Genomic DNA, 12,491 nt, shown 5'->3' on the forward strand with positions numbered 1-12,491 from the left:
GACCATTCCACTTTTGGTTTTGGAATGTACTGTGGAGTGTCACTTGTTTGTACAGATGAAGTGTTGACTTGTAAAATCTCAATAGGACCACTTGTAACTACTTCCCACATTTCATCGTGTAATGCGGATAAATGTACCTGCATGCGAATTTTCCAATCGTCAAATTTTTCTAAGGAAAATAATAAATTTTGGGCAAGAGCATTATCTCTTTTCATCATCTTGATTTTTCGAGATCTGTCTAGCAGTCAAAATTGACTCAAATAGACAACCGCTCTGATACCAATTGTTGGTCCCGATAGGTTGGTGAAAGTCTAGAGGGGGGGGGGTGAATAGACTTTCAAGCTTTTTCAAATTAAATAACTCTTCGGTAACTTCAACTCTAAGTAACAAGTAAATAGAGCAAGTTTGTACTGCACAGCGGAATAATAGTAAAGAGTTATGCCCAACTAGTAAATTAAGTGTGCAAGTATAAGTAAGATAGGTACAAGTGATATGTAAAGTGGCAGAGATATCTTGAATATATAAAGGAGATGGTGCACTCAATATATAATAACAATATTCAAGATTGTAAATAAATATCGTGTCACGTCGTCCGTGTAACGAATGTTACATGCAGCACGTCAAACTTGCTTAGAATAAATTAGTATTTAAGCTTGAGAAGTTTGAGTCACATGCATACGTGAGAACACACTAAACCCGGATGATTAAGATTAACTGTGAATAGTAAACGGGTTAGTCGGATGAGATAGATAGATATAGCAAATAATGTAAGTGCGGTATGTAAATAAGAGAGACAATTTATAGTGGTTCGGAAGTGGCGTAATCTTCCTAGTCCACTTTTCTCCTTTCACGTCTAGAAGAAATTCACTATTTTCCACACACAGTTACAATAGTGAACAAGTGCTACACATGCACTTCTTCCGGATGTCTTGCACACAGCTACACCCTGCTCCAAGTGTCTCGCACACAGCTACACTCAACTCCGAGTATTCCGCACACAGCTATACTCAACGCCAACTAAGTGTCTTGCACACAGCTACACTTAGCAACTACGAGTGTTTTGCACACAGCTACACTCACTAGAGTATTTTGCACACAGCTACACTCTTTCTACAATTTACAAATACAAGGATTTGTATTTCTCTAATTCTCTCTCCAACTAGATTTGAGACTATTCAGACTAAGTCTCTTAGAATATTTTGAGCACTAGCACTTTTGAATTTTGCACTTGTATTGCATTTCTATCTCGTTCACCTCTGCCCCACACACTTTGTCTTCAAGTCTTCATGGCTTTTTATAGTCAATCAAATATATCCGTTGGAGTGGGATAATTTGAAATTTGAATCTTCATAGCCTGATATTGTTGACAGTAGTAGATCTTCAATTTTGATTTGATTTGTCAACTTGCCTGACAAAGTAATTCTTTAGCACAACTTTAATTTTCTAGTTGTTTCTAAAAATATTACTTTAATTGTCAATTTGAATATCCAACGAATCTTTGAAATAAATTCATCTGATAGAATTTATTTCTAGGATAAGTTTTTATATTCATGCCTTCATAAATATTTTTCCGTTCTGATCAAATGTCTTTCAGGCAATTTTGGAGTCTTGTGGCATGTGGGTGGACTTGGAGTAAATTCCTTCGAATTTATCCAATTTCTGATCATCTTGCTCTTTTGCCACATTGTGCTCCTTTGACTTGAACATCGTGCTCCTTAACTTTGAACATTGTGCTTCTTTCGATACATTGTGCTTTTCTGACAACATTGTGCTTCTTAGACAACATTGTGCTTCTTAGGTGGCATTGTGCATTGTGCTCCTCTGACAGCATTGTGCTTCTTAGATGGCATTGTGCTCCTTCGAACACATTGTGCTCTTTTAGACACATCATGCTCCTTCAAAATCTGCCTTACAAAAAACATAAGTCCTTGGGGAGGAATCGACAACATTGTGCTTCTTAGGTGGCATTGTGCATTGTGCTCCTCTAACAGCATTGTGCTTCTTAGGTGGCATTGTGCATTGTGCTCCTCTAACAGCATTGTGCTTCTTAGATGGCATTGTGCTCTTTTAGACACATCATGCTCCTTCAAAATCTGCCTTACAAAAAACATAAGTCCTTGGGGAGGAATCGATCTCGGGTGTGATCATTTAGAGTAAGGACCTCTACCATTTCGCCGTTAGGCTCATCCAGTCATTCTTTGCAACGCCATTGCTTTATGCTTCTTTCACAGATGAATACTCGTAGGACCAAAATTAATTTCTCAAATTAACTTTGTTCTTCCTATGGTAGATTCCTTCTGATTTCAATATTTTGATTTATGATGCTTGTACTAAAGACTTAAAAACTAAGGGGATCTAAAGATACATTTGGCTCATCAAAACTTACAAAAATATTCCTATCAATGAGTTAGCTCTTGTAGACTAAAGACTTCACTTTACACCTCAACAAGCTCCTCACTAGGCTCACCTTCCAAACCCACTTCAAGAACATACCAAAAGATCATAAAGATCCTATCTTTAAGAAAAGACACCTTAGATAAAACCAAAAACACAAGATGAACTTAGATCTTACCATTCTAGATGCCCAAATATAAGAAAGGTTGAATCTTGGAAGCAACTCTTGAAGTTTTGGCAAGGTTCCAACTTGGCTTGGAAGAAAAGCTACTCACCTTTTTAGAGAGAAGGTGGAGCTAGATTTTTAGAAAAGTGTAAGGAGAGAATGAAGGTGGTCTACTAGGTTAGGTTACAATACCAACCACAAGTGAAAGGTTAAGAATACCCTTACTAACATAAGGAAGTGTAGGGGACAAGAGAACTCATTACAAAGCTCAATGTACAACTTTGACTTTGGGGTTGACTAGTCAATTACTAGTTCCCAACTATTAAATTTCAGGAATTTAAGGAATTAAATTACAAATTGAAATAGGATTAATTACTCAATTAATCCCTTAATTGAATTTGGATTTCGGGGTGTCACATGTTGTGTTATACAACTACTAATCAATTTCATGTACATAATCTTTACGTTTAATGTACAGAATTTCGTAACATGATGTGCAGAAACACTTAACATGATATACATACACATACTTTACAGTTAAAAAAAAAACACTATAATGCAAACTGAACAACAAACGGTCTCCGTTAAAATTAAAGTTCAAAACGACGTCATATAGGACCAGGGTCCACGGTATAACGATTGCTAAACTTTACCCAAAAAGTCAATTAGACCCTTATAAGCTTTAGAAGTTGCAATTAAATCCACAAACATGTTATTTTTTAGCAATGAAACTCACTAACCTCTTGGTGACTTGTAATTGCAGGTCAATTAGTGTTCTAGCCAACTCCGATGAACCTCCGGCAACCATCCAACCAAATTCCCACAAAAAAGGACAAATACCGGCGACCATTGATGGCAATGGTTGCCGGTCGCTAGATTTGTCCTTTTTTGCTGAAATTTAGTCGGGTGGTTGTTGGAGGTTCATCGGAGTTGGCTGGAATCCTAATTAACCCGCAATTACAGGTCACCAACAGATTAGTGGATTTTATTGCTCTAAAATAACATGTTTGTAGGTTTAATTGCAACTTCTAAAAGTTTAAAGGTCTAATTGACTTTTTAGATAAAGTTTAGGGACTTATTTGATTTTTTTTTTCCAAAAAATAATTGTTATAGTTAAAATTTAAAATTTTAAAATGTTATTTAAAGTTTAAAATTTTTTAAAATAATAGTTAAACTTTAATATAATAATACATAATAATTATTTTAAAAAAAATACTGATTTGGAACCGGAACCTTATCCATCCGTACAGTGTACGGTTCTGGTTTCGATCCGGTTTTAATAGTCCACATTTCAATTCGAATCGAACCGTGGTCATCTCCGACTAAGCGGTCCTTGAGACAGATTGGTCAAAATAAAATTGTAATACTAGACTATCTCTTATAAGTTATAAGTAACAAATATATTTTATATTGTATTGCATATTTGCATTTTTATATTTATTTATACCGTCCCTGACAGTCTCACAAGTAAATAATTCGTGAGGCTGGTGTCACATTGTAAAAAAGGGCCACTACTCATTGAAAGCGCTTTGAGTCGGATCGCCGAGTTGGGACGGGAGATTTTCCGCTACACTTTCCCGTTCTTCGTACAACTGCACAATCGATCCATGTATGCATATTGCATTACATTGTAATTACTTCTTATAATAATATATATATAAGTTTGAGAATTGCATATTGTTTATCCATCGTCAGAGAGCAATCATGGAGACGAATAGTCAATCCCCGGAGTTTGATTTGCTGTTCAAGTTGCTGATGATCGGAGACTCCGGCGTCGGGAAGAGCACTCTTCTCCTAAGCTTCACGTCTGAAAGCTTCGAGGATCTATCCCCCACCATTGGTACTGCTCTTTTTGGTTCTAATTTCCCGGAGTTCAGATAATCATGGGTTTTGAATAACTTGACATTTTCTGAATCCATTATAAATAAAATCATATGCTTTAGATTTTATTTCCGTTCTTGTGTCCTTGGAATCACATAAAAGCTTGTTAAAATCATGGGGTTGATTTGCATATACGTGTCCACTGTGTGCTTTTCCAATTGATATTTTATAATGGAAAGTTTTCAGTTTTATCCTCATTTGATGACCATTCTGAATCTGGTATATGCTGATTTTTATAATGATAGGTGTTGATTTTAAGGTGAAATATGTCAATATGGGAGGGAAGAAGATAAAGCTTGCAATCTGGGATACAGGTAATACAGAATGGAATATTGCTTTCACCTGTTTATTATGGTTTTTAGTTCCTCATCTGAAGCTTTTATATTTGACCTCCTGCCCCTCAACCTTTCGAATATTTACTGCTACATTTTTTATATTTTTGCATATTGTTATGCTTTCTTTCTGGTTATGCAACACAATGTGCTTTACCCCAGCTTTTTGTACTAAAAGTCCAAAACAATGACATAATGAGGCTGATTGCCATGTTTTATCATTTGAACAATATGTTTTCTGTCTGTTGCATTGAAATCTAAGAAATGGGAGAAAACACTGTGCTTTGTGCTGGTATAAGAACTTTAGTCCTCTGGATTTCTCTTATAGTTTATGCAATTTAGTTGGTTATGGCTCTTTTGCTTCCAAGGAGCTGATCTGTTAGATATGGTAACTGATGTTATACAGCATGATTGGAATGAAAAGAAAAGGGCACCAAGTCGAAGATCTAGGAAAACAGGAATGCATTGGTCTGTCTTGAGGAGCTCATAAAATAAAAAAAAAAAAAAGCCAAGATCCTTGACTTTTCTTAGCAGAAGTACTTAGGGCTCGTTTGGTTCGCGGAAAATATTTTAAGGGAAGTGTAATTGGAATTCCATGGAAAAACAATTACTTGGAAGATGAATTTCATTGTTTGGTTGGTGGAAAAAGAATTACCGGGAATACTAATTTGGAATTGGAATTAGGGTGTGTTTGGAAATTTGGAAAATCAAGTCAACGGAAAATGTTTTCCCTTGACTTTGGAAAATATGCTTGTTTTGGGGAAAATGACTTCCCTTTTTTTTTTGTTAAGGAAGTCATTTTTCAACTTTTACACCAACATCACACTACCACCACCAACACCATCAACACCATACCACCACCACCTCACTACCACCATCACCACCACCGCCACCCCACCACCACCATACCGCCACAATCACCGCCACCATTACCCAATCGTTATGCCATGGAACCGTGTTCACCATTCATGGTGAACACGGTTCCAACGGTGTTAGTACACCGTTATCTTTTTTTTTTTCCTTAATTAATTACGTGACTTTTCTTCTTCATTTTCACATTTCGCGGTTTCACTTTAATTTGAGGTGAGCAATGATTTCGGATATTCATAAATTATGAATTCATGCCTGCACATTCACTTTGGAAGCATGCCTACACATTCCCGTCCGAAATCACGGACATTCATAAATTATGAGTCCGTGCCTGCACATTCACTTTGGAACCATGCCTACACATTCACTTTGGAACCGTGAGATTATGAATTTTCTGTTATGAGATTATGAATTTTCTGTTATGAAATTATGAATTTTCTGTTATGAGATTATAAATTTACATAACAGAAAATTCATAATCTCATAACAGAAAATTCATAATCTCATAACAGAAAATTCATAATTTAATAAATATTTTACTTTATGCGATTATGAATTTTCTGTTATGAGATTATAAATTTACATTACATTCGTAATCTCATAATAGAAAATTCATAATTTGATCAAACGCGCGCCGTTAACTCCACATCCGCGATTTTTTTTTATTTTTATTTTTATTTTTTTTTTTTGCGTAAAAACGACGTCGTTTGGACTTGTGTTCACCATTCACGGTGAACATTCCAGGGCATAATTTGCGACCATTACCACCACCAACACTATCAACACCACACCACCTCACTACCATCATCACCACCACCTCCCGTACAAGACCACACTATCACCACCATCGCCGCCACCCCCGCTACCACCACCACCACCAACACCATACCATCGCCACCACACCACTGCCACCACCACCATACCACCACTAGTTATTATTATTATTATTATTATTATTATTATTATATAACAAATAACACCACTACCACTACACCACCACCACATTACCACCACAGCACCACTATACCACTACTACTATACCACTTATTATTATTATTATTATTATTATTATTATTATTATTATTATTGTTGTTGTTGTTGCTGTTGTTGTTTTGAATTACAAGACTTTGGTGAATTATTTTGGTATCTTATTAGTTATTTTTTTTTATTATATTTAAAATTGTTATTATATTATTATATATTATATTATTATACATGTTGTAATATTCTAAATAAAATAATTAAAATGTTTAATTATACAATTCTACTCATTTTCCAGAAAATGATCCAAACACACTAAGAGAGTTTTCCAGAATGCAACCAAACACTGGAAAGGAAAATGTTTTCTGGAAAATCACTCATTTTCCAGAAATCATTTTCCTGCTTTCCAAACGGACCCTTAGTAGATAGCATGTCTTATCGTAAGATAATGTGTTGTAGAGTTACGTGATGGAATCATATGAGGCTAGGATTAATTGCCGTTAACTTTACTAGTTAACATAGATGACCTCTAAGAACGGTGCAGTTAACACAATTTACATCCTTGAACCAAGTGAGATTTTCCCCGTGTCCATTCGTCTTTTACTCTTCTAGTAACTGCGCATTGAACAAGCTTTCCACCCTTGAAATGAAAAAATTATATATATAGAGAAGCCCGGTATCCATTACATCGTCACTTTTTTTTACTCATGCTCACACCTCACCAATGACCAATTGCACACTTCTGACAAATGCTCCAACTTCGGTATTTGCTCAAATCTATTGCCTCACAACTAAACAATACAAATTTATTAATTAAGTTTTGCAATAAAAACTAATAAATCCTTGTTGAATGGAAGACTAAATCAGAATGATGAATATCAAAAGAGAAAGCAACTATTGCCTATTTGCCTCTTAAATGCTCCGTACTACTTTGATAAATAGCAACTGATTGCATATAGTTGATGTCCTTGCCCAAGTGTTCCTCATTTTAATTTCCCAAGCAAACTTGACAAAATACACTCATAGAGATTTGCTTCACTATCTCCATTTGCATCTACTATCATTATACCAAATTAATTAGAAGAGTTTTGTACTTCTGTTTGAATGTCAATTAAATTCACATCACCCCATGGGGGTGTGGATGAGATGGCGTGGTCTCTTCTAGCTTAACCAGAGGTCTCGGGTTCAAGTTCTCGGAATGCAACTCCTTAAAACCTATCAAGGAATGTTTGCCACCCTTGAGGTCTTACCTGGCACGAATAGGATTAGTCTCGGTGTGTGGTAGCTAATTGACTGGTTGAAGAAACTTGTGGTCAGACAAAACAAAAAAGTATATTCACTTCCTATAGTGATATTTTTTATTGCACATTTAAGCTTGTTTAGGCTGTGGTGAAGGTGTCAAGCATTTATTATTGTTAATTTTGTTTATTAGGGTTCTGAAGCTTGTTTCCCCTGGATTTACATGCTTCTGGATTTTTTGTTTTGCAGCTGGTCAAGAAAGATTCAGAACACTTACAAGCTCGTATTACAGAGGAGCACAAGGGATTATCATGGGTATTTATTCTTTACTTTGTGCTAGGGAGATGATTTTTTGTTATAATAAAAATAAAAATTATTACACCACAATTAACTGTGATGTTCTAACTTAGAAGTGACATTCAGCAATATTTACTTAATTTCCTAAAATTTTCTTTGACTTCCAAGTGCAAAAGTTCTTTCTTATTGATTAAGATAACAATTTTTCCTAACATAGCCTTGTTTTCTGATCTGAACAGTTTATGATGTAACACGACGAGAAACATTTACCAATCTTTCTGAGATTTGGGCTAAAGAGATTGACCTTTACTCCACAAATCAAGATTGTATCAAAATGCTTGTTGGAAACAAAGTTGACAAAGTACTTTTCTTCAAATTTAAATTGATTATGTTTCTTTTTTGACAAATTCATTCTTTGTTATATCTTTCTTGTTAAACTCAATAGTATTTTTTGAGGGGGGTATGCTTCAGATGGGAAATCTGTCATCATATCATATGACATCCTGAGTTCTAGACTGATGTTAGCATTCTATTGTTACGTTTATGCAACATATTTGTACATGCATACATTATAGTCTAACTAGTTCAGATCAGCCAAGTGAAATTTCCACTTAACCTACAGGAAATAATTAAATATATTTGGATTCTGTTTCTCCTTTTACCTCTAACACTAAGTTGGTCGGCTATGACATGAATCACAATGGAACCTAAATGTTGATATTACTGTATTCCAAATTCCCAGTGTTTCTTCCTTGTCAATTTCATTAAGAGCATCCACATTGGTTGGGGAGAATGGGGGGATAATGTAAGAGTGATTAGGAAAGAGAGTGTGGGAGGGGAGAGAAAAAAAAAAAAGAAAAAACAAAACAAAAAAAAAATTAAAAAAAATAATAATAATAATCAGACGCGTCAGGCGCGCCGACCTGACGCGCCTCCGGGCGCGTGCGCTGCACGCGCCCGGCTTTTGCGTTCGCGCACAGCCTTCCTTCTTCTTTTTTTTTTTTTCCTGACAATATCCTCACATTTGCAGGACAATTATTTTTCAATTATCTCCCCTCCACACTAGCTATTATCTCATGTAGGGAAGAATTAATGCTGAAATCTCCCCACAATATGCACAAGTGTGGATGCTCTAAGTTTCTATACTTCTTTTTGTTAATGGTTGTCAGACATTTGGTTTCCCCTAGTCACAGAGATGCTAAAGAATTACAATGCAAAGCTTTAATTGGTACTTGCTTTCTGACTTGTTAATGCTTTTTACATCCAATTATTTCAGGAAGGTGAAAGGGCTGTAACGAAAAAGGAAGGAATAAACTTTGCTAGGGAATATGGATGCCTCTTTATAGAATGCAGTGCAAAAACACGAGTGAATGTGCAGCAATGCTTCGAGGAGCTTATCTTGAAGGTACATAATCTTGCCTTTATAACTTTTTTTTTTTTTTCAATTTCATCCATGCAAGTATTTTCAAGCATATGTTTCTTTGATATTTTTTGTGAAGTTATATTCAACTGGAGTTACTTATAGTGAAGACAATAGCAATTACAAAATGGGATGTCTTCTTTTTGTTTTGATTTATTAAGTGGATGCTCAAAGATGATTACAATAAAGAAAAAGATGGGCTGAATACAAAATAGTTTGGGTAAAAGCTTCCTCCATGCTTCATCATTAGGCTTTATGGCTACTTTGATCTCCAATACTCAATTACCACTTTCATCTCCACTTCTTCCTTTAATCAGCTATTCGTACCGTATCCCAATACTCAATTACCACTTTCATCTCCACTTCTTCCTTTAATCAGCTATTCGTACCGTATCCCCTACCTCACTCCTTTGTTCTGCCAAATCTTTTCACTACCATCTTGTTTCCTTTAACTTTCCCCTTCACATTAACATATACTGTAATAATCTGTCGCATTGATATTTCTTTGCTTCCACTGATAGAAGTTTAAGTATGTTTTGCTATTGGCAAGTCTCATCTTTTAAGTTGATATATAGTAATTTTTCATTGTGGTTAAATATCTCTCACATGGAATACAACGAATGAATCAATGGTGGTGATGATATGCAGATTCTTGATACACCAGTCCTCTTGGCTGAAGCCTCCAAGGCTATCAAAAAGAACATTTTCAAGGAAAAGCCACCACAGCCTATTGATTCATCAAGCAATTGTTGCTGATTGTTTTTGGCTCCCAATCAAATTTCTTACATTTTTTTTCGGGTTAATGTATTTATTCTGCTCTGTTCTCACCTCACCATTAGAAGATCTATCATTACATTTTATGCTCAATATTTTGTAAATTCCGATATAGCTGGCATATACATAAAATGCACAGGCCAATTCTTTTAGTAGCATTTCTGGCTTGTTGTCTCCTCTGTAAGTTTGGGAAATGTGAAATGTGTGGTTTTGATTGAGATAAAAATATATGTTATGGGAAATATAGAGACTCTCTGATGAAGGGTGTATTTTCTCAAGCAATTTTCATTGCAAAAAATGTGGAAAGGGATAAATTAAGCAAAGACTGTGATGGCCAAGAGGCAAGAGGGGGCTACTGGATTGAGTGCAGCCAGTAAGTTTGAGTCGTGTAAGTTTAAAATTATCCTTAAACAACCAATTAAAGTAAAAATTATTTTTTTTTTTTAATATATTAACATGCTTTTTTGAACTCAAGTTTTGGTTGGACATATTATGGAGTTTTCATTTGTAAGATTCAAACTCAAGACTCTAATTAAAGTGAAAGTGAAATAACTCTAATAGATGGATTAAAAGTTGTATCAAATATGTGCTCTGCTATTACTCACAAAACGGTATTTTTAGATGGTCGGAATGTCAATCATAGACATTTAAGAGCATCAATAATAGGGGGTTTTGGGGGATTTATTGTCAAAGTAAAAATATGTTAGAGAAGATAGTTTTTCTAATATGTTTTAGTACATGTACTGATGTACTCCTTATTTTTATTCACTCACTACTTTTACTTCCTAATGTGGCAATTGGTGATTAGCAATCTTCATTCTGTGGGTCCCAATGAAAATGTCATCAAAATTTAGTGAGATGGAATAAAAGTTTAGGATAGAATTTGAGAGTGAGTAGTATTTTCCTTTTCTAATATCTCATGGGCCCCACCGAAAAATTAATAAAATTAGTTAGTGTTGAAACCCTCTAACAAATTTTACGTGTAGTAATGTGGTCTGTAAAGTAAGTATTATTTTAATTACATTTGACAATATTGTTCTATTTTATGCCTCTACTAAGGCACTTGACACTAAAATATAATTTTAATTCTCCTATATTTTAAATTGACAATCATGATGCACATAACTCTATGCACTAAAAACCGAAAACCCTATGTGGACACATAAATGGTTACTTTTTATTTTCTTTTCCTCTCTTCCCTTCCCTAGTCCTTCGTATTGACAAGCAAAAGAAAATGACAAAAACCCATCCATTGGGATGAGTATGCCACGGAAGCAGTAAGCTGACAAGAGACGTAAGCATGGAGTAATATGCTATTCATGGAGTAAGCTGACAAGAGACGTAAGCATGGACTAACATGTTAATTTTTGTATCTTAATATGTTGAGTTGTTTAACCCATTAACATCTTATCTTACTCGGTAAAATACTCAAGTTAGTATATTATATTTACACAAATCCATTTATGATCTATTAAGAATCTATTTAATATTAATTAGTTGTGAGAAAATATTATAGATTTTGTTCTTTTTAATCAATATTTATAAATTATATAATTTATGTTGATTTAATTAGTATTGCTTGATCAAAATTTATATAAATTTTCTTTTTCTTTTATATAAATAAAATAATTATTATTATACATAGAAATAAGCAGTAATATTTTTATAGATAATAAATAGGGAGTAAAAAAAAATATTTTTTTAAATATAATAGTTAATATTTTTTACCCATGCCAAACTTTTTTTCTCGCTTGTTCACGAGTTTCTTCTCTTTCTGCCGTTTGGAGCTTTTTTAGGGTTTTTGTTTGCTAGGGCTTTGTCTGGTCTTCTTCGTCAGCGTTCTGCATGGCGTCTTCCAGTTCAATCCACGCCCTTGCTAACCTCACTCTGGTGGACCTTGATGACAACGATGATGTTCACTAGTTCTCAAATGTTCCGAATAGTCCTACTGCCAATCAAGAGGAGTTTTACGTGCGGGGAAGGCTAGTTACTGAAAGGCCCGTTAAGTTTCTGTTCTTTAGGGATACGATTGCATTGGTGTGGAGACTAGCGATGGGAATGAATGTAAGTGAACTGAAGCCTCGGTTGTATCTCTTTCGTTTTATCCATGAGTTTGATGTTTAGCATCTGATTGATG

The 12,491-nt window shown here is 34.9% G+C and overlaps 1 protein-coding gene across 1 annotated transcript; it reads left to right on the forward strand.

Annotated features, from left to right (window-relative positions):
* The first annotated feature begins 4,028 nt into the window (after positions 1-4,028).
* On the forward strand, positions 4,029-10,531 carry LOC109176789 (ras-related protein RABC1-like). Its single transcript, XM_019326182.1, has 7 exons — positions 4,029-4,169; positions 4,256-4,400; positions 4,687-4,755; positions 8,113-8,178; positions 8,400-8,521; positions 9,437-9,565; positions 10,229-10,531. The coding sequence occupies exons 2-7, from the start codon at positions 4,265-4,267 to the stop codon at positions 10,334-10,336; spliced, it is 630 nt and encodes a 209-aa protein (XP_019181727.1). The 5' UTR covers positions 4,029-4,169; positions 4,256-4,264; the 3' UTR covers positions 10,337-10,531.
* Positions 10,532-12,491: the final 1,960 nt, after the last annotated feature.

Source organism: Ipomoea nil, unplaced genomic scaffold (assembly GCF_001879475.1).
Source record: "Ipomoea nil cultivar Tokyo-kokei standard unplaced genomic scaffold, Asagao_1.1 scaffold0758, whole genome shotgun sequence".
NCBI classification, from domain to species: domain Eukaryota; kingdom Viridiplantae; phylum Streptophyta; class Magnoliopsida; order Solanales; family Convolvulaceae; genus Ipomoea; species Ipomoea nil.

Bases quoted from the DNA above. Each gene is read 5' to 3' on its own strand.
- LOC109176789 (XM_019326182.1), top strand. From the start codon at position 4,265: ATGGAGACGAATAGTCAATCCCCGGAGTTTGATTTGCTGTTCAAGTTG. The intron at 4,401-4,686 runs GTACTGCTCTTT...TTATAATGATAG, and splicing joins GGATCTATCCCCCACCATTG to GTGTTGATTTTAAGGTGAAA. The intron at 9,566-10,228 runs GTACATAATCTT...GATGATATGCAG, and splicing joins TCGAGGAGCTTATCTTGAAG to ATTCTTGATACACCAGTCCT.